Raw genomic sequence first — 22,173 nt, forward strand, 5'->3', positions numbered from 1 at the left:
AAACACAGGATGGCACATATTCTAAAGCTCAAATTCATTGTCTAGCAACATAATACAGGTTCACAGTGACACATTAACATTACAGGTACAAGAAAGTGCAGAGGTAGATCCCTCGAGGGTAATGGAAAGTCTCAACAAAGCGCAGAGTTCTCTCAGGTCTCGACTTCTCCTAGATGATAAGACATAGATATGCTGCTGCTACAAACTTTCACCAGGATTCAGGCATGATATCCCGCGGTTAACAAGGTGGTGATGCCTCTACTCTGCATCACTTGCCCTCATTGATGATCCTGACAGCCTTGTTCACACCATCCGCCTTCTCACCGGAGACTGCTCCACCCTCTGGGAGATCAAACTTCCTGCGGCTCAGCGACCTCCGCTTCCCTGGTGACTGAGGGTCCACAACCTCAAGCATTGCTTCAAGCTCCTCTAGCATAGATTTCTTCGCAGTCCTCACCATGTAGTCAGGTCCCTGGATCGAGGCAAGCACCAATACAGTTAAGACTCTGAGGCTAATTGCCAACAACACACAAACCACAACGGTTAATCAATCGGCAAGTACATGTTTTGTACAAAAGAAGCAGATGAAGGAAGCCGGGTACGAAACAGTTCATATGACTGACATGTAGTCGAGGAAGCAAACAAAGACTAACGTGATTGTCTTACATAATTTCAGTTCAACAGTACTGCAGAGGTTTGTGAGTTTTATGGATGTATGAGAGTAAAGACAAGGCACACAGAAATTATGAGACAGAGCCTAACGTTTTTCTTCACTATCATAGTGTCCTCCTTCGACAAAGTTCAATCCAACAGAAAGACTTATGAACTTGGAGCTATGCAGGTTCAGTAATCATAGATAGGTTAAGATGCTTGAATGTCTAGAAAAAATTGGAATTATTTCAATGGCTTTCCTGACATTTATTTGATTTGCCATGGAAAGTTGGAAACCTACAACATAAACAGTAGAGAAGTTCTAAACGAACAAGCTGGCATGTATCTATCCGAGTGCTTACTGATAAATTAAATACCAACCGAATAAATCTTGTACTGCTGAGGAAAATTGATTCCACAGGAAATATACAGCATGGTCTAAGAAAAATGTAGTAATATACAAGACAGTGCTAAAGGATTTGACCTCACACATCAGTGAATATACCGTCGAGAAAAGATTGTCATAAGTAAATCAGTTTTTGCATATGTTTTCAGGTCTTGGGCAGCCATTCTGGATTTCTAGTATTATATCTAAAAAGCATCTTCGAGAAAAACATCTAAAACAAGCCGATAGCATGGTCTTATGGTGATGGATGGGGATAAGCAATTAAATTCATTCCAGAGATCATGTATGCAAACACAAACATCACACTTTAATCAATAACTTCAGATACTAGGATATTACTGGAAGCCATTGCTTAATAATAAATGGCCCCCATGGTAACAATGCAACAACTGAATTTGCAATCTAACAATGTAGCTAAGAAAACAGTGAGAGACAGGTAGGTCACCTCAAGTGCATCCACGGTGATGAGCAGTACAATGATCTTTTCAGAGAACCTCTGGCGCTCTTCATGGTCATGCGCGATGCGGCGCCTGTAGGAGATGTTATAGAAGAGGGACCTGATCTCCTTGAGCTTGGCTTTGGCCACAGCCAGATCACGCAGGCAGCGGAGCACCTGGGAGCGGTGAGCAAGGTGAGCCCTGTAGTTCATCTGGATGAGCAATGCAGCATCCTCCGGGGACAGCTCCTTCTTCTTTCCCTTGCCATTGCCCTTAGCAAAAGCCTTCAAAGGGGAAATGCAGTGCAGGGAAGGACTGGTCAGTACAATAAGCCAGAAGTACAGATCTAGGACGTAAGCGCGTTCAGCATTCCCAAAAATCTTATCTTTCTTCAGATCACAGTAAACTCGAAGCCCAAACGAAGCATCTAAAACCCCAAATAAACCCCAACACCCACACGGTGCCGGTGGGAATGAATGAAAAGAAGAAAATGTGAGACCTTTCTGATGGCGACGCATCCGGCATCGTTGTCGTCTGGAATCTCCTCGATCTTGACGGTGGCGACGGGGCATTTCTTCGCCTTGTTGACAACCTTGCCTTCCTTGTTCTTCTTGTGCTTGTCGGCGATCTTGGTCTTGTTCCTGTCGGCCTTCTTCTCGTCCTCTTCGTCGCTGGTGTCGCTGGCGGCGAAGTCCTCCTCCCAGGTGTAGGCTTGGGACCAAGGCTGGAGGGAGCCCTTGCCCTTGACGGCGGCGCCCCACTTGATCTTCCTGGAGGATCCGCCCTTGGCCTCCCACTTCCACTTGCGGTCGAATCCGTCGTCGTTGGGGGACTTGATCTCGGCCTCCCACTTGAGCGTCCGGTCCCCCGCGCGCGGCTTCTCGATGGAGGTCCACTTGACCTTGCGGCCGCCGGCCTCGGTGACGTAGGTGCACTTCCTGGTGGTGGGCTCGGGGCGGCGCGCGGCGACGGCGAGCTCGAGGGCGGCGACGCGGTCGGTGAGGTCTCGGAGGAGGAAAGGGTAGGGGGACGGGGCGGGGAAGGGGTTGAGTGGTGGCGCGGGGGGCAGGAAGAGGTCGAGTTCGGGGAATGGGGAAGTGGAGAAGGGGGATGGGCTGTCATAGTCGAGGAATGGGCAGGATGAGGGTGGGAAGGGGAAGAAGGGGTCGTCGAGGAAGTGGCGGCGGGATCCCATGGCGTCGACGGCGACGGAGCTGGGCACGGCGGATCAGAGATGGCTCTGCTTTGACTGATCTCTCTCTCTCTCTCTCTCTCTCTACAGGAGTAGTGTAGTGTAGGCAATGGCGTGGGGTGTGTGCGCTGCACGTGAGGTGACGCAGCGCCACGCCGCAGGGAGTTCAGTTGAGAGTGCGGCGCCACGCGGCCACGCCACCTACCCCACACCTCCTGACCATCCCGGCGACGGCGAGCCGGCGACCATCAGACATGTGCTTCAATAGCACATGTGCCGCTGCCTGCTGCTGTGAATCATGTGACGAGTGCGCTCCAAGCACACGGAGCCTGAGGCCAACGGCTTTGCTGTTTGCTCCTTCCATGTTCCACCGTAATCCTAACTTATAAAAAATTTCATCTTTTTTCTATTTCTAGGCTGAATTCCTATTAGTTTCAATAGTCACAATTGTGCTTCAATAGCACTTTAACCAATGTTTTCCTGCACGATGATGTCTTGTTCGTTGTCAGTTTGTCAGTAGCCTCTTCCTGAGGCTGTCCTCTCCGACGCAAAATACGCTTTCCCAGAAGCAAAACGACTTCCATACCTGCCAGCGGAATGCACGCAGCCGGGCGGGCCCCAAACTTCCACTTCCTCGCGCGCGCGACCAACTCCTCCTCCTTAAACCCTAGCAGCCGCCGCCGCCGGCCCGCCGCCCACGCCGTCGCCATGGAGACCCTCAAGCGCAAGGCCCAGGACGGCCCTGCGGCTGCCGACAACGCCTCCCCGCTCAAGGCTGCGCGCTCCGACGCCACGGAGCCTCCCGCCCGCACCACCCTCGCCGCCGCGGAGCCCGTCGCCTGCGTGCACGACGTCTCCTACCCGGAAGGTTACGACGCGTCCGCCTCTGCCTCACGCTTGCTCGCCGGCGGCGCTGAGGGCTCTGAGCCCGCCAAGAAGTTCCCCTTCCAGCTTGATCCGTTCCAGGCCGAGGCCATACGATGCCTCGACAACGGCGAATCCGTCATGGTACAATGTCCAAAGTTTTTGTCTTGCTTTCTCCTCAATGCGTACATTGGCTCAGTTTATCATGTCCTGGATAGACCAAAATTTTCCCAGTACATTTGTCCACCCAGCTCGTCGCGTGCGTCAAATTATGTTTTTTTAGCTCCAGTGCCCCCTTGGATTATTAGGAAACGAGCCTCCTCAAATTACATTCACTAAATGCAAGAGGTTGCCCTTTTAGGTTGTCGCGTTTCAAATTTCTAATGATTTTGCTGCCATATAATGTATGCCCCATCAACCTGCTGCTCATGCATCCACCGCTCAGTGTTGATTAGCATTCATCAACGACTGCTAGTTCCCAATTCTCCAATGAGCTGTATGGTATCAGGGTACAACTCGTAGAAGAAGTATCCTTTTTTTTAATAAAAACAAAATCTGCTTTCCTGTTCTGTATATAGTAGTTGACCATTTCTCCTCTGTCAGCTAAAAGTTATATTATTGATGTTTCTGTATTTTGCTTTTGTGGATTACAGGTTTCAGCTCATACATCAGCCGGAAAGACAGTTGTTGCCTTGTATGCAATAGCAATGTCTCTGCGCAACCAACAGCGTGTCATCTATACATCTCCAATCAAGGCATTGAGCAACCAAAAATACAGAGAGTTCAAAGAAGAGTTCTCAGATGTTGGTCTCATGACTGGGGATGTCACAATAGAGCCTAATGCCTCCTGCCTGGTACTAGTTCCTTCCCTCGCTATTCTTTCAATTCACTTCTTGTATGTATCTGTGCTTGGCACTTAAAAGCATGCCCTGGCAATGCAGGTCATGACCACGGAAATTTGGCGGAGCATGCAGTACAAAGGGTCCGAGGTCATGAGGGAAGTTGCTTGGGTTATATTTGATGAGGTGCATTACATGCGGGATAGAGAGAGAGGAGTGGTGTGGGAGGAGAGTATAGTGATGGCTCCCAAGAACTCACGCTTCGTGTTCCTCTCAGCTACCGTACCTAATGCGAAGGAGTTTGCTGATTGGGTAGCTAAGGTATGTTACCAAGTTTCCCTAGTGCTCTGCTTTTCTGTTGCCAATTGACGTTGATGGTTTCTCAGAAAATTAAATAATGTTCATCTCCAACTGATGTACTTGTTAGAAGGCATTTGCTGGTGCACTTGGTCAAAGTAGATTGACATTTTGTTAACAGTGTAGGTTGTTTTGTTTTTTCAGGTACATAAGCAACCTTGTCATATAGTATACACCGACTACCGACCCACACCTCTCCAGCACTATGTATTTCCTTCCGGAGGGGATGGATTATATCTGGTAGTGGATGAGAAGGGGAAGTTCAGAGAGGACAGTTTTCAGAAAGCATTGAATGCCCTTGTCCCTGCTAGTGACAGTGACAAGAAGAAGGAGAATGGGAAGTGGCAAAAAGCTATTATAGCAGGCAAATCTAGCGAGGAAAGTGACATATTCAAGATGGTTAAAATGATAATTCAGCGTCAATATGATCCTGTGATACTTTTCAGCTTTAGCAAAAGGGAATGTGAATTTCTTGCTATGCAGGTGTGTTCTTTTGTAGATTATTAGTCAAGTTAGAGATCAGAAATATTTTTTGATTTCATGGAAGAAGATTTAACATTAATTTGATTTATATTGACTGTCATTCCTATGTGTAATAGATGGCTAAGATGGACTTGAACGAGGATGATGAGAAGGCAAACATCGAAACAATTTTTTGGAGTGCTATGGATTTGCTTTCTGATGATGACAAAAAGCTTCCGCAGGCAAGTTCTCATTTTGCCCACCACCTGTTACTTCCACTGTACAATATTCCCTATAGGCATCACATGCGCGTTTGTTGATGGCAGTCTTATGAAATGCTTTTCCAAGCTATCTACAGTGCCACACATTAACCATTTAATTTTTTTCTATTAGTAATACATGAACCAGTACTTTAGAATGGTAGGCAATGCTGTGAATTGATAATTCATTTTAAAACTGAGCCACTGGAGCTTTCTCAGGTTTCAAACATGCTCCCCTTGCTGAAACGTGGCATTGGCGTGCATCATTCTGGTCTGTTGCCCATCTTGAAGGAAGTGATCGAGATTCTCTTCCAGGAGGGCCTCATTAAGGTTAGCAAATTTTATGAACCTTATGATGTCTTGAATTGCTGTTATTGCTGAGCCTCAAAAGTACCACATTGCTGGTGGTATATCAACACTCAGCCAGCTACTTTTTATTTGGAGCAATGATAGTTAAGTGTAGATGTTTCTATATACATGTTGTACTTTTCTTTTTTGCTTCAAGCAAGAATTTCATGCTTCAAAAACTTAGGTGATAGCGGTTGATTCCTAGCAGAGAATAGATTCTGCTAGTTGCTACTGTGTTCTAATTCCATAATGAGGTTGGAATAATTCTTCTTTGAATAACACATAAAATGGATAGATCAGGGTTGGGGTAATTCTAGGCTTCTATGTTCGATTGCGCTTCTTAATTTATGGATAAATTCAAATTATTTATTTAGTTTATATCACAGTGGCTCTCATATCTGCTTAGTATCATGTACTGTCTTTACTTTGAGAATGTGATTCACGTCATGTTCTTTTATTCTTCTTCTCGGTAATGATAGTGTGCTCCCCCTGAGCATATTTATAATGTTTCCTTTGTAAGACTGATGTGTGTTGTGACTTCTTATTTCTTGCTAATATTAAAACCTGGTGTTACAGTGTTTGTTTGCTACAGAAACATTCAGTATTGGTTTGAACATGCCTGCAAAGACTGTTGTGTTTACCAATGTGCGGAAATTCGATGGAGATCGATTCAGATGGTTGTCGAGTGGTGAGTACATCCAGATGAGTGGCCGTGCTGGTCGTCGAGGTATTGATCAGCGTGGTATCTGTATCCTGATGGTAGACGAGAAAATGGAGCCTTCAACTGCCAAAATGATGCTGAAAGGAAGTGCTGATAGTTTGAATAGGTACATATCATGGATTCCTGGCATTTCTGGCACCTGTAGAGCATATTTGTTATCTAGCCTGGTCGAATGATCTTCATGAAAGAAAAAAAAAGATAAAGACTGAGATGAGCGGATCCTCTCAATCTGATAAATTATTTTGTTAACATTTGTTCTTAAGATGGTTGGTAGCAAGGTCCATGCTGATACTTGCATCCTGAAATCTTGAGTTAGCATGCCGATGCTCAAGTTCTGATCTGCTGTCCTTTTCATTGTTTGAGTCCTTATATGTTTCTTGTAGTTAAAGTGCGAAACTGTTCTGTTTTGCATGTTCTCACACAACCACCCTTTTGTTTATTATTAGTGCCTTTCATCTGAGCTACAATATGCTGTTAAATCAAATGCGATCTGAGGATGGAGATCCAGAAAAGCTTCTTCGGTATTCATTTTACCAATTCCAGGCTGATCGAGCTCTCCCTGATCTTGAGGTTTGTTGACATTGTCTATGATTTCCTTTTCTTTTAAAGTGAAGGGTTTATTTATGCTCTAAGTATTCTTCGTGGTCATCCTTCATGCATATCATATTTATCATAGTTGACAGTTCTCATATTTATCACATATTTCATGCATTTATTAACTTGTTGCCTGTTAAAATTTGTATACCTGCTCCACACTTCATCTATTGCTATGAACTTATTTTAATGGAACGTTTGGGTCCGTCTTATAGTGATTGTCAAGAGAATAGTCACTGGGGAAGTAAAGTTGATTGCTGTACTTCATGGAGTCCAATACAAAACATCATCTGAGGTTACATGATGTTGCATGTTCGAAAAAGGAACATGAGCATGCAAGCATTTTTTAATGCCTTCCAGAGTACTATGGAGGTACATTTTTTTTGAAAAACCTACTATGGAGGTACATCCATGCAGTAAGACTTCTATTGGACCATTACACACTGGTATAGGAATTTGTGCTGCTAACCTGGTAGACTGAATGTTTTCATCTACAACATCGTTGCCTCTTGGTCCATAAGGACTTTTACCAAAACAGAAACACAGGAACCCAGCAACAAAGCCCAAACTATTTCATGAAATTCACAATAGTACTCCATTTGAATGTTGTGCAGAAGCAAATCAAGGAACTGGAATTGGAAAGAAATTCCATGGTTATTGAGGAAGAGGAGAGCTTGAAGGATTACTATGAACTCTTACAGCAGTACAAAAGTTTAAAGAAGGATGTCCGTGATATTGTCCTCTCTCCAAAACATGTTCTGCCTTTCTTGCAACCTGGAAGGCTTGTCCGTCTTGAATATAGTACAGATGAGCCAGCTACCTTCTCCATTGATGAAAATATCACATGGGGAATTATTATAAACTTTGAAAAAGTGAAATCCCATGGTGAAGGTATTTAACCTGAACAGTTAATGTCATTTTCAGCCTATAATTTGCTAGTATGGTTTTCTATTTTCTTTACATGTTTAGAATTCAAAATGAATTTTATTCAGAAAATGTTTGGTAATGCATTCCATGAGAGGATTCATTTAGTTATACACTTTGAGGTGGATTGGAAAGGGATTTCAGGCTTAAGCAGCAGATATGCCTGCTCACCATTAGATGTTGTTTTCTGATATTTAGGTCCCTTAATGGATATCCTAGGATCTGCACATGTCCATGAGCTTTGGTCAATTGTGACAGGTGTTATAACCCTTGTCAGTCTTGTCTAGGTCTCTTTGGTGATGAATCGACTGGCAGCCAAGTGCCATTTCAGAGCAACACATATGACTGTAAAGCTATTCTGATCTCTAACGACTTGGACTTCGCTCATCCCAAAAGTTATATAGATATAGTTACCTTTTTTGACAAGCTGATCTAAAACAGCTTTATTCTGATTTATTTTGGATTAACTATTCGCGGAGCATAACTTCAACAGCTTTTAGCCTGTAGGCGTACATAAGTTAGGACATCTTTTTGACAAAGAGGATCTTGAATCCTCAACCACATGCAGCAAGTACATCTGGTTTAATTCCTGAAAACAGTCAGATTAGTAATGTGATTTTAGTTATGCCTTAAGGTGATTGCTGAAAGGGAATAGCTCTTACTCTTCTGGTTTTGCTTTTGCAGATAGGAGGCCTGAAGATTCTGACTATACAGTTGATGTCCTTACCAGGTGTTCTGTAAGTAAGGACAGCAGCGGAAAGAAAGCAATGAAGATTGTTCCTCTGAAAGAGCGTGGAGAACCAGTTGTAATTTCATTGCCACTTTCACAGGTTATTCACTTTGCACATTTGACCAGTGAAGATTTTATCTTATAATTTTATCTCCTTCCTAAGCTGCCCTTTTCCTAATCATGGATCAAACTGAATAAGGCAGGTTGATGGACTAAGCAGCATTCGGATGTATATACCTAAGGATCTTTTGCCTGTAGAAGCTCGAGAAAACACCTTGAGGAAAGTTGAAGAAGTGCTTTCAAGGTTTGCTAAAGATGGGGTACCTCTGTTGGATCCGGAAGAGGATATGAAAGTGAGAAAATGCTAAGGCATGCTGTCAGATTTCCTCTGTTTATGCAGTTCTGATACAATCTATTCTTTTTAGGTACAATCCAAATCTTTCCGGAAAGCTACCAGAAGAATAGAAGCTCTCGAGAGCTTATTTGAGAAGCATGACATACGCAGTTCTCCACATATCCAGCAAAAACTGAAAGTCTTGCATGCTAAGCAAGAATTATCAGCTAAAATAAAGTCCATCAAGAAAACAATGCGGTCCTCCACTGCTTTAGCTTTCAAGGATGAGCTCAAGGCCCGGAAGCGGGTTCTTCGCAGGCTGGGGTATGCATTTATTTTCTTTGACATGAAATGAAGTTGTTTTTTAAAAAGTGTGTTGATTTGGAACTTTTAAGACGAAGTGCCTACTTACATATCTAATGCTTGACTTGTTACAACTGTACCATGTTCTGTCATCAAATTTGCCGTTATGAATGCAATTTTGTTGAGATGTGTAGAAGCATAATACTTGGGCGTATAATATTGTGATATGAAAAGATAGACACAGAACATCATCAGTAGGCTATTTTACCAAATTAGAAGCATCTTCCACTGGTTTGGCAGAATTTTTTTGTTTTGAATATAATTGGAAATTTGTATATTCTATCTTGAGTTCTAAAAATCTCACTGTCAAATTGAAAGAGTATTGCATCACTCGTATCATGCAATCCTATCAACCTTCCGATTTCTCAAGAAGGCATATCTTTATTCCAGATATGTTACAAGCGACGATGTTGTGGAAGTGAAGGGCAAGGTGGCTTGCGAGATAAGCTCGGCTGATGAGCTAACATTGACAGAGCTTATGTTTAGTGGCACTTTGAAGGATGCTACTGTGGAACAGATGGTGGCGCTGCTTTCTTGCTTTGTTTGGCAGGAGAAGCTCCAGGATGCCCCAAAGCCAAGGGAGGAGCTTGATTTGCTCTTCTACCAGTTGCAGGAGACGGCAAGAAGGGTCGCTAACCTTCAGCTTGAGTGCAAGGTAATTAATACTAGTAACCCGTCATATCAAATGCCTGTCCTTATTTTTTTTGCGAGAGATATTTGGGCTTGTAGTGCTGTGTATAGATTGGATTGTGATACTGAAACGTGATGTGCTGATAATGACAGATCCAAATTGACGTGGAAAGTTTTGTAAATTCTTTCCGACCTGACATAATGGAAGCGGTGTATTCATGGGCCAAAGGGTCAAAATTCTACCAAATCATGGAGATGACCCAAGTGTTCGAAGGCAGCTTGATCAGGGCCATCAGGAGGCTGGAGGAGGTTCTGCAGCAGCTAATTCTGGCATCCAAGTCGATTGGGGAAACCGAATTGGAAGCGAAACTTGAGGAAGCAGTCAGCAAGATCAAGAGGGATATAGTGTTCGCTGCATCTTTGTACTTGTAACATGTCTTGACGGCGTCATGGTTTAGGAAGAGCTCCAAAGCAAATAGAGAATTAAATCACTTTTAGCTCTTGTTCAAGTGCTGTTGGCCTGATGAAGCTTCCTGGTGGTAACATGGAGCAGTGATGCGGCAGGCAAAGTTTTGTTAGTGTTGTTGAGCTTGTAGAGGGCCTATTTAATTTGGAATGGAAGACGCAAGAGTTTTGCAGGAACTGATACTATTCTGCCAGAAATTCTGGAGAATCACAGGAATCGTTGTAGCTTGTACAAGTAAATTAGATAGGAATGGTCCATGGACAGAAATCTGTACTGATTTTTGCACTGTACACAATCACAGATGCACTGAAATCCATTATCTGCCAGAAATGAGTGTAAGAGGGCCGGTCAATTTCAGATGATGATATTTTTTTTGTGTGTGCTTATATGACTGCAAGCCTCGATATCACCTCTATCTAAGTTGAATTTATATTAGAGTTCAATACACCAACGGCCCTTGAACTTGTCCTGAGGTAACTTGTCCTGATGTGCCACTTAGGTTCACGAATTTGCAAAATTGAAATTTGGCACTTTGAACTTGTTAAGTTGTGCCACTTAGGTCCATACCCCCTTTGAAATCTGATGTGGCATGTTAATATAGCGCCACATGAACGAACATATGCAAAAAAAGCCTTTAACATTTATCTTCTTCTATATTTGCATCCTCCTCGTCTCTTTCTCCTCTCTCTTCGGACGACACCGGACGGGCCACATGCGGGTGGCGAGCGCGGTACGGCTGAGCAAGCGGCGTGCCAGCCGGGGGTGGCGGTGGTAGCGTCGTGAGAGGTGGTGGCGCCCCTAGCCATCGAGATGGACGGCCCCCACCAGCGTAGCCCACTAGTGCCAAGGGCAGTGGTGACGGTGCCCGGTGTGGCTCGCTAGTGGTGGAGGAGGAGGCGGCGGCGCCAGGTGTGGAGAGACCCCTAGCCGCCGGGATGAGCAGCCCCCACGTGGCTAAGGTCGGCTCCCACGCCCGGCGTGGCCGGCGTTGGGTGGAGGAGGGAGGAGAGGGATGGAGACGAGGTGGAGGGTGCTGCCGGCTCCGGGATGGCCACCGGCGCGACCGAGGGAGAGCGGGAGATGGCGGGAGAGGGAGGTGGCGGCGGGTGGCAGCGCAAGGGGTCAAGAGAGAGGGGTGTTGGCGACTAGGGGAGGAGGAGGGGAGGGCGGGAGGTGGCGGCGGATTGGTGGCCATCGGCGTCGGAGTGGTGGCCGGGGGGACGGCTGTGGACGCCGGGGCCGAAGTGGCCATCGGCGGTGGGAGGGGGGTGCAGGGTCAGCAAATATAAATAGAGAGAGGAGAAAGAGACGAGGAGGATGTAGATATAGAAGAAGATAAAACTTAAGGATTTTTTTGCATATGTTCGTCCATGTGGTGCCACGTGGGCATGGCACGTCAGATTTCGAAGTGGTATGGACTTAAGTAGCACAACTTAACCAGTTCAGAGTACCAGATTTCAATTTTGCGAGTTCATGGGTCTAAGTGGTACCTCGGGACAAGTTTAAGAGCCGCTGGTGTATTGAACTCTTTATATTATGTGTTGATTTGGAGGCTATTGGCCGGCTGAAGGTCACGGGCTACTATACCGATTTGGACAATTGCCATTTGAAAGTGTGCATTTGTATGTATGTATATCCTGTGGAGAGAGCGACTGACGTCTGATCGGAGACAGTAATGTTAGGACAGTCAGCACAACACCAACCAACCTATCTTTACGATTAATTTCTTAAAACTAGTAGTAGAGATTAAACAGATCAGCTAATTAAAATCACTTGCATGGTGATCCACTTATCCAAGGGACCAAAGCATTTAATCGTAGTAAGAATTTCTTTTGCAACTAGTAATATACGACGTATATACATCGGCGTGCCTGTGTCAAACTTGGGAACTGGTCAGCCAGGTCAGGTGATACGCTACAAACTATCTGTGGTATCATTATTTCCTTTTACGATCCACTAAAAATGCAAGTGGTGGTGAGCAAATTGATGACATTGTGCAGGGTAAGTCATGCATCATGTATGCATGTGATCTTATTTGCCCTTTATCTGTGTCTTGTTCTCTAGATAATTAATCTACAACTAGGTAGAAATACTGACCATTGGATGCAAAGAAACAAATGCATGTGCATTTATGTTCAGTCATAGCCGGCCGGCTGTTTGTCATTATTAATTAACAAGCCAAGGAAGAACTAACCTCCAAAAATTCTTCTAGTATAAATACGATCCAAGTCTCCACACTGATCATCGATCAAAGCAGCCATCTCATCACTGCTACATACTGTGCTACATTACACTCGAAGAGCAAGAGCTTAACATATAATGGCGGCGAGTAGCAGGAAGCTGCTGTTTGTCGCCTTGGTGGTGGTGGTGGTGGCGGCGGCGGTGCTGCTGTCCCCGGCGGCGGCGTGCGGCGGGCACCCGTGCCCGAGCCCGGCGGGCAAGTGCCCGGTGAACGCGGTGAAGCTGGGGGTGTGCGCCGACGTGCTGGACGGGCTCATCCACGCGGTGGTGGGGAAGCCACCACCCAACAACAAGAAGGAGCCCTGCTGCTCCCTCATCTCCGGCCTCGCCGACCTTGAGGCCGCCGTCTGCGTCTGCCTCGCCATCAACGCCAACGTCCTCGGCGTCAACCTCGACGTCGCCGTCGACCTCTCCCTGCTCGTCAACTACTGCGGCCGCACCGTGCCCGCCGGCTTCCAGTGCGCCTAGCCATCTACCCAGAGCTAGTAGCCGCAGATGGATATCTATCGCCTCGCCTGTATGATTATGATCTGATGCATGCATGTTTGCACACACACTCGATCGATAGATGCATGATGGAGCATCGAGCCATCCATTATTGTCTGTAGTATGTACTTGTGTTCATGTTTCTGTGTCTACGTATTACGGACGTGTTAAAAGTATGTACGGTAAACCAAGAAAGAAATAACAAGTGTGTGCATGCAATCATTTAAATTCCTCCGCCTTTTATTTGCAACACTGGCTGGCTGATAAGGGCTAGTGGGGGGTATTGGGCTTTGCTCAAGGCCTACCTCTAGCAGCCCAATTGGAAATTCATAATTTGGGTTGGGCCACATGTCCTGGCCGCTCAAGGTTGTAAAAAATTCCTTTTTTTTATTCCAATAAAAAAGGGAAAAAAAACTTTTCCTCAAAAACACCACCTGTTCCTGCTATCCTGCACTCTACTTTTATGTTATATGGAAGCTAAGTGCATGCGTCGGCGTCGTTAACACCTTGGCAGCAACCTTCTTGTTATACTACAGTCCATGATTAAAGTAATTACTAAAACAGGCCGGGAGGTAACCATCACATGACTAGACTGATAATTAATTAGCATACGTAAACAATTGAATAAATCATCACATGCATGATCATACGATGCACTAGTCTAAACGATTAGATATATACCGACAGTTCATCAATCATCCATCCGCTTCAATTATATTATCCGGCCATGGCAAGACGGCCAAAGTACGTGCAAATTATATATATCAATCCAAACGTACATGCACGCTCTCCCATCAGTCAGTGTAGTACGATCAAGATGACATCATCCTCTCCGGCAATATATATACTTCCTCCTCCGTTCCAAATTACTATTCGTTTTGACTTTTTTAGATACATAACTTTAGGACGGAGGGAGTAGCTAACCTAGTTGATAATTGTACATATTATCACAGAACAGAGGTGGAGTTAGGATTTGTGTAGGGAGTCGGATAGAGCGAGAGGGCTCTCCCGATAACGATCGGTCAAGAGCCCTCCGTGCTTGAGGCTGCCTCTCGCGTGGGCCCCACCTCCACCCCTTTTCAACGCATGCGACACGGAAGTCCTTATCCTATCTCACATCTACCTCCAGACATCCTGTTTTCTCCACCTCGCCTTGCCTCATCCCACCCCACCCTCGCCGTCTCAGGTCACCACCCTAGCCGGCGGCTATCATGCCGTCTCGCCAGCCATCCACCTCCCCCTCCTCTACCCTGCCCTCCGCTAATCTCGCCGGTCTGTCACCCCCGCCCCCGACCCCACCCATCGGTTGTCATCCTCCACCTGGCCGACGGTGCCCTCCCCCCCCCCCCACCCTCAACCCGTCACCGCCGCCGGGCTGGCCACCGCCTTGACCATCCGGCCGATCCTCTTCTCCGACTCCGGTAAGCTGCGGGCCCAATACAACAACTGCTCAAAATCCAGGAGCCCTAAATCCCTAACCCCGCTGGCCTCCACCGCCGCCCATGGTTGGCGGCCCGCTCCCCCCACCTCCCGCCCGCAGCCACCTTCCCAGCTTGTTACTTACCCCGCTGGTCTGCACCGCCGCTCACGATCGGTGGCCCGCTCCCCCACCTCCTGCCTGCAGCCACCTTCCCAACTTGTTACTTTCTATACCTTTTTACTCCTCCCTATGTGTTTAAGGATGTAACAAGAGGCAAGAGGGCGCTCGAGTTAAGACTAACTTGAGAGGGCTCTCCACGTAGTTTTTGCGTTTGAGTATAAGGGGCGACCGAGGCCAAGACTTCGAGTAGGGCTGAAGGAAGAACAAGCGTGTGTGTTACCGTTTTTAGTAGGCAACCATTCAGATATATGGTACTATAAATAAACTAATTAACTTGCGGCCTGTTCGCTTCAGCTTATCAACCACCGAACAATGTTTTTCTCTCACAACAAATCAGCCGTTTTAGCTTTTCAGCCGGCTTATAAGTTCATCCGAACATGCTCTTGCCTTGTGGAATTGTAAAAGTTGGATGATAAGTTGGTGTATTTGCATCAGCTAGAGTTTTAAGAAACCTCTAAAAGCTAGATCAAGACTTGGTTGGTATGTAAGTGATTGGATGTCGTAAACAAGGGGCATTAGCAACAGTGAAGGAGGGGCCTGCCTATTAATCATATCGCTCGCATTGGGCCTCCTCATGTGATGTCTCCCTCCCCAATCCAATCGCAGGCAAGTTGCCACACCAACAGCAACATCATCACCTCCGACTCCGACGCAATCCAATCCCCACACGCTGATGCTGTCCACTCCAACGCTCCTCCCATTGACATGATAAGCGCTCTGCCCATGTCCAACCTCCACGACGGCCGCGCCGGAGATGGCCAAGACGAAGCCCCCGCCGTCTTTCCCTCGCCGGCCACCAAGCGCCTCCGCATGTCGCCGCCGCCGGAGCCCACCTCCGTGCTCTACAACCGCAGCCCCAGCCCACCCACCTCGTCCTCCCTCGCCTCCTCCTCCGCGCCCGAGCCGCCGCCCATAAGCGCCGAGGACTGGGAGGCCGTCCTCTCCGGCGACATGGCCGCGCCACCAGCCGCCGCGCGGTCTTCTCAGGACAGCTGCTTCCTCCGCTGGATCATGGACGCCGACGCCCAAGTCGACGCCTTTGACCCCTTCCTTGCTCCGCCGCCGTGCCAAGAGCCCTGCTTCTTGCAGCTGCAGCCGCAGCCGCAGCCGCAGCCGCCGCCTCCGCTCGCCGCGGCCGACGATCTCGAGCCTCGGGCGGTGGTCGACGAGCTCCTCGAGGCGGCACGCCGCGCCGACTCCGGCGACTCCACTGGCGCGCGCGAGATATTGGCGCGGCTCAATCACCGGCTCCCCACGCCTCCGCCGCCGCTGGGACAGTCTCCTCTCCTCCGCGCTGCCGCTCACCTCCGGGACGCGCTCCTGCGCCGCCTCCTCGTCACGCCGCCCGCCCTCCCGCCCGGCTCCGTCTCGTCCCCGCTCGACGTCGCCCTCAAGCTCGCCGCGCACAAGGCCCTGGCCGGCGCGTCCCCGACAGTCCAGTTCGCCAGCTTCACGTCCACCCAGGCGCTCCTCGACGCGCTCGGCGGCGCGCGCCGCGTGCACGTCGTCGACTTGGACGTCGGTTTCGGCGCGCGGTGGCCGCCGCTCATGCAAGAGCTCGCGCTCCAGTGGCGCCGGTCTTCCGCGGCGCAGCTGCCTCCGCCGGGCATGAAGGTGACGGCATTGGTCTCGCCGGGGTCAGCGCACCCCCTGGAGCTCCGCCTCACGCACGAGAGCCTGACGCGCTTCGCCGCCGACCTCGGCATCCGGTTCGAGTTCAGTGCCGTCGGGTTCGACCCCTTTGACCCGTCGTCCCCGCCCGTGGGCGTGTCCGCCGCGCCCGGCGAGGCCGTCGCCGTCCACCTCCCTCTCGGCTCCGGGACCTCCACGCCGGCGCCGGCGACTCTCCGCGTCGTGAAGCAGCTCCGGCCCGCCGTCGTGGTGTGCATCGACCACGGGTGCCACCGCGGCGACCTGCCGCTGTCGCATCACGCCCTCAACGTCGTGCGCTCCAGCGCGGCGTTCCTCGAGTCGCTGGACGCCGCCGGCGCGCCAGCGGACGCGGTGGCGAAGGTCGAGCAGTACATCCTGCGTCCAAGGGTGGAGCGCCTCCTGTTGCTCGGCGACTGCAGGATGCCACCATGGCAGGCCATGCTTGCGTCCGCCGGATTCTCGCCCGTGCAACTCAGCAGCGCCGCCGAGGCACAGGCCGAATGCCTTCTCCGGCGCACGGCCACGCCGGGCTTCCATGTGGAGAAGCGGCAGACGGCTCTTGCGCTGCGGTGGCAGCAGTCTGAGCTGGTGACGGTGTCGGCGTGGCAGTGCTCAAGGTGAAGTAATTCAGGCACTGGGAGGGATAATTGTTGTAAATTCTCTATCATGTTTACAAAGATTGAATCTTTTTACATGTAAGTAGTGGAGTAGGAATATGTGCTAACTTGTTTTGTGATGTAGCAATTGGGTAATGCGATGTAATTATATATTGCCTAGGATAATTCCTGCTCCAAGGCTAATATGTTTGTTTCACATAGTATTTGTTTGGCTAATATGTGAAAGCTTGAATATATACTTCCCAAAATCATTCTTTTTGGGACAGAAGGAGCAGGAATTATCCCAGAAAATCATTATTTGTTTGGCTAATACGTGAAAGCTTGAATATATACTTCTCAAACATGAACAACAGGCCTGAACCATTACAGGTTTATATATACAGTGCATTCTTTAAGAAAAAAAAGATTGTTGCTACATATTTCCCCCCTCATTTACATGATGTGGAGTCGTTGAGATGGCATGGAGATGAAACTGCTGCAGTGCATAATGTCAATCGTCAATGAAACTAAGGGTGACATGCATGCATCCATACCTACCGGTAAACAAGGAAATGTTTCTGTTCATGTGTCCTCATCTCTGAAATGACAGTTGACATGGACCTTGGATTATGTGCGCATGCTAAAGCTAGTTTTCTTGCTGTTTCAGTAGCCATTTCAGGAACAATTATTAGAAGTGTTGAGAATTTGTAGTAGCAACCTGTTTAACTGTCAACTGAGGTGCATGGTCAGTCATAGTAATTAAGTACATCTATTCATCTACCTTGTTGCAATTAGTTGCGACGTCAATTGTATTGTTAGGACTACTCTCTTGTTAGTTGGGCATGTGGTCCATATAATCAGCTGCATTTGCATTCAGATGTATTTATTCGGGTTCAGTACAAACGTACTGGTTATGGCATGATTGCTAGTCATCGTAAAGATAAACGGAGGGAGTAATTAAAATCACAATTCTCAAGAGGAATGACCGACCTTTGAGAAATTTTCATTGCATTGTGAGTCTCTGCTCACGATTTTTGCAAGTTAGAAAAATTCCTGTTGGCCACTCTGATTCCTCTTGTTGGCTGTCCCTATTATTCTTGTGAGATATCATTCTTGTTTTGCCCTGGAAGGTAACCTTAAACAAATCTCCTTGCATCAATTGGTTGTATTTTAGCTAAGCAGTTGCTTGGCCCTATTGTTCTCCATCATGTAGTATATAAACGCCCTGTGCTTTTGAATATGAAAGCTTCAAGGTGTATGAATCAATTAAGTACCTTTGTGTCTAGTCTTGAATCATTTGGTGTCACATGGGGCTTTACCCCTCATCACATGCAGGTTTGATTTTTGTATTTGGCATGCCCCATCCACACCGCATCAGCTACATCATAGATAAGATAATCTCCTGCTAGTACTCTAGATGAACTTTATTTTGTGCTATTACTTTTCTATCTATTCTTCAGTTGAGTGCGTTCTCTTCTTTTGCAGTGGTTACCACAAGCTAGAACATGTTCATGTATAATCTTGACAGGAGGATGAAAACAACATCCTGGACCATCCATATCCTTGTTTCACCTTTAGTTTTACTGAGAGCTTGACACATGGCATCAGATGAGGACCACTGCCTGCCTGCCATATTTCTTGAGTGGAGATTATGACCTCCAAAGTAGCCATTACAAGGACCACAGACCATTATTACTAGATCGGATGCCATAATCTTGTGCTGCCAACCAAACAAAATTGTTGCAAATTAAAAGAAGTCTAATTAAACTCAATTAATTGCTTCTGAATTCAAGTGCCTTGCAGGTGAATTAACCTCCAAGACAAAAGAGCCTAGATATGCAGCTTGAGATGACTGTACGCTTTACGGCTCTCTCTTGCCGCCCAGGAAAGGTATTTTCAAGTGCCCAAGCAAAGTACGCCGCAGTAGCATCTTGGATCTTTAATTACGAGTAGTATGCATATGCTCTCTCACTCAGCAGGCTGCCGGTTGCTATTAATTGTTCGATCAACATGTATGTTATGTCACAGGCAGGATATATACTTATGGCCAAATGATTTGTGCAATCATATATGCATGCAGCTCTAGCTCTAGCTAGCTAGATGATCATTGAATTCAATGCAAATCCCAGGGAGATGTATGATAAGACGAAGGCTGCATCTTCTTTCTAGCTATACACTTGACCCTGCAAATGATGATCGATGTCGACAGCCATTCTCTCGATCTGTGATGAGGACGGCTTGGAGGAAGCTTTCGCTGGCTGCCTCTCCTTTTTGGCGATGCCTTGCAACCACAGCCGCCTGATATGCATGGCTCCTCGCCTTTTATCAGTCACACTCCCATCCTGATTACTGTAGCCCTTGAACGCCTTGAGCCATTCTGCACCATCAATCACACGGTGGTCGCAGATCAGTGTAGCTGACATGAAAGAAGCAACCTCAAGCTCATCAGACTCAGCTCCCTGGACCACCCTCTTCTCAGCTCCGCCAAACAAATCCCACAACAAAAGCAACAGTATAGATAATTTCTTCCTTGCAGGGCATGGACATCTATGTATCTAGATTGCAACTACAAGGCTGTAAAAGAGTAGGACAAGCAAAAAAAATAAAGGTTGATGGGAAACATGTTACCGGAGCCAATAGCCAAAATTGCTTCATTCCAAAAGGACCTCCCAAATTTGACACGGTGAAAGTGCCACCCTGCAAAGAATAGTGTCTCAGTTGTCAAGGTCAGGCACTATTGGATACAGTTCCAGCCATACCTCGTCATCTTCTGGTTCAAGGCTGTTATCCCTTTTCCCTTTGAGCCAACTGCTTCACCTCGTCAGCAATAGTAGATAGGCCCTTCTTGTCTGCACCCTGCACATCAAATACAAGTCAAAGGACCGCAAGAATATAGGATAATAAACAATTAATGGCTCGCTACTAACAGCACAACCTACCCTAATTACTGGAACAAACAAGCCATGGTCTGTTTGTACAGCAACATTAATGGTCTGAGCAGAAAAATGAACCCCTCAAGCTTTACCCATCCATTATACACTTGTTACTGGCGGATAAAATCATCCATCCAAGAGCTGTTACACTCAGGAACCTTACCAAGAGCCAATGCTGCAGCCTGCAAATTGCGCAGCAATCAATACAAGACACGCAAAATTGATTGAGAATCGCATCGCTAGCACTCAACCAAACCTTGAACACAGTGCCTTCCCAAGCAGCAATTTATTTGGAAGAGAAAAAAATCACAAATGCACAGGCTAAGTCTCCACTACGATAAATGGGTACCAGAAACCGAAACCAGACTTACCTTAATAACAAGATCATTGATAGATATTTTTTTTCCCACCAGAGGTATCCTGAAGAGGATTCAACTGACTCCGCAACCTTGAACAACAATAAATAAAGAATGCTCCATAAATAAAATCTTTCTAGAAATTAGGAGGTTAAATTTTCCAAAAGTAACTGAAAACATTATACATATAAAATTAGTTGAGAAAATGATTCATAACACGTTTTAATCATTTGTGGATAAAACATGAAAATATCTGCACAACAGTTTAGCCTCAAACCGTACTTAATAAGTTTGTCAGCACGAGCATCAACTGTCAGATAGTAGTGCGGAATAGTTTGCTTTGACAGGAGCAAGTGGTTAGCAGTCACCTAGGAAAATTATAAATTGTTATTAAGAGGGGTACAGAATCAGAACAAGAAAATAACATGGAACAACTCTATGGCATTGGTTATACCTTCCTTATTTGTGTATTTTGAAGGTCAACATAGCCAAGACTAGGAGCACCTGTATGGGGGCACACAAGTTCAAGCAGTGCATTCCATATGAACTGTCAGTAGAGCTGAAAAGATGAGTACATTGTTGTCTTCTGCAAATTTTGTAGCAACTGGACTGGAGAATATGCGATCCCCTGAATGAGAAGCTTGTTCAGCTTTTGTCACATTTGGCTCAGGAGTCTCGGATGCCTCTTTGTCTTGTTTTAGCTCTTCGGGCTCAGATTGGGACTTGGATTCAGCTGGAGCTGCAGATGCAGCAGAAGATGGAGGCTTGTAATCCTTAAATTTCTCCATGTCACCCTCTGATAACAACAAACGATCAGAGCATAGTTAGAGCTATCACAAGCTAGTACAAAACATATGGACACAAACAAAAAAAAGTGCATACTGTGGAAACAAAAAATTGACTCCAGCAATAGAATTTGCCGTCCGGGAGTTAGATACCCTCTTGCAAATGTAGTTTCTGCTTGTTTCTCTAAGTGAGACCTATAAAGAACAAAATATAGTACATACAAACTAAAATTAGAACAAATATGTCTTTAGAACAAATGGTTATGCATCCAAATAACAGAAAGGTGGGATTTTGATTAGATATTCATAACCATGAAGGTCTGGAGCTCCTTTCCAGATTGCCTGTCTTGGAAAAACATTGAGTCTCTGACTCTTTTCCCATGCTCTACACGAATATTGGAACTTGGAACACCTGTAATGATACAAAATCACTTATTTTAGCAATGAGAATAATATGAACTCCATTGAGTCCCTGAGACTATACAAAATCACTTATTCTAGAAGCGTATTTGAATTGATTAGGAATGTAAAATCCTGAACCCTATACCAGTACCATCAATGGCAAAGCTGGTATAACAGTGTACATGCGCAAATCAGTCTACAAGCACAGCATGAGTATAAACATATACAGATACAGCACCAGCACATCCATAAATTGGTATAATAAAAGTTCTGCAAAGCAATCATTGAGTAATAAAAAGAACATACTGTCTTCCTTTGGAACAGAGGATGCACTGGCAGAGAAGTGACGAGCAATCCTCCCTCGCTCGCTGTCCAGAACACCCTGGACCCTTGTCAACTGCAGGTAACAACGCAAAGAACTATGAGCATTTGCAAATCATAGTTGGGCAGATGTGATGGAATTTCTGCCACGGCAGAGTAGTAGGTACATGCAGGTGATCAAGCATAAGAGCCCTAGGGAATAGCGAATACATAAGCGCCCAT

General features: G+C 46.5%; 4 protein-coding genes and 1 pseudogene across 4 annotated transcripts; 3 read left to right on the forward strand and 2 right to left on the reverse strand.

The window, feature by feature from the left end:
- Positions 1 to 17: 17 nt before the first annotated feature.
- LOC117851892 (uncharacterized) lies at positions 18 to 2,844 on the reverse strand. Its single transcript, XM_034733804.2, has 3 exons — positions 1,994 to 2,844; positions 1,503 to 1,778; positions 18 to 472 (listed from the first exon to the last, which is right to left on the reverse strand). The coding sequence occupies exons 1-3, from the start codon at positions 2,687 to 2,689 to the stop codon at positions 269 to 271; spliced, it is 1,176 nt and encodes a 391-aa protein (XP_034589695.1). The 5' UTR covers positions 2,690 to 2,844; the 3' UTR covers positions 18 to 268.
- Positions 2,845 to 3,300: 456 nt separating this feature from the next.
- LOC117851890 (DExH-box ATP-dependent RNA helicase DExH9) lies at positions 3,301 to 10,935 on the forward strand. Its single transcript, XM_034733801.2, has 14 exons — positions 3,301 to 3,694; positions 4,204 to 4,404; positions 4,492 to 4,710; positions 4,891 to 5,229; positions 5,346 to 5,450; positions 5,688 to 5,798; positions 6,393 to 6,643; positions 6,984 to 7,107; positions 7,746 to 8,022; positions 8,740 to 8,885; positions 8,989 to 9,138; positions 9,211 to 9,443; positions 9,873 to 10,137; positions 10,266 to 10,935. The coding sequence occupies exons 1-14, from the start codon at positions 3,395 to 3,397 to the stop codon at positions 10,542 to 10,544; spliced, it is 3,000 nt and encodes a 999-aa protein (XP_034589692.2). The 5' UTR covers positions 3,301 to 3,394; the 3' UTR covers positions 10,545 to 10,935.
- A 1,870-nt stretch (positions 10,936 to 12,805) lies between these two features.
- Positions 12,806 to 13,533, forward strand: LOC117853339 (pEARLI1-like lipid transfer protein 2). Its single transcript, XM_034735728.2, has one exon. The coding sequence runs from the start codon at positions 12,898 to 12,900 to the stop codon at positions 13,285 to 13,287; it is 390 nt and encodes a 129-aa protein (XP_034591619.1). The 5' UTR covers positions 12,806 to 12,897; the 3' UTR covers positions 13,288 to 13,533.
- A 1,137-nt stretch (positions 13,534 to 14,670) lies between these two features.
- LOC117851385 (scarecrow-like protein 6) lies at positions 14,671 to 17,516 on the forward strand. The gene has a single exon (XM_034733193.2). It carries the CDS (start codon positions 15,485 to 15,487, stop codon positions 17,177 to 17,179), a length of 1,695 nt encoding a protein of 564 aa, XP_034589084.1. The 5' UTR covers positions 14,671 to 15,484; the 3' UTR covers positions 17,180 to 17,516.
- Positions 17,517 to 19,277: 1,761 nt separating this feature from the next.
- LOC117852406 (dihydrolipoyllysine-residue acetyltransferase component 2 of pyruvate dehydrogenase complex, mitochondrial-like) lies at positions 19,278 to 22,173 on the reverse strand (annotated as a pseudogene).

The sequence above is a fragment of the Setaria viridis genome, chromosome 4 (genome assembly GCF_005286985.2).
Source record: "Setaria viridis chromosome 4, Setaria_viridis_v4.0, whole genome shotgun sequence".
Lineage (NCBI taxonomy): Eukaryota > Viridiplantae > Streptophyta > Magnoliopsida > Poales > Poaceae > Setaria > Setaria viridis.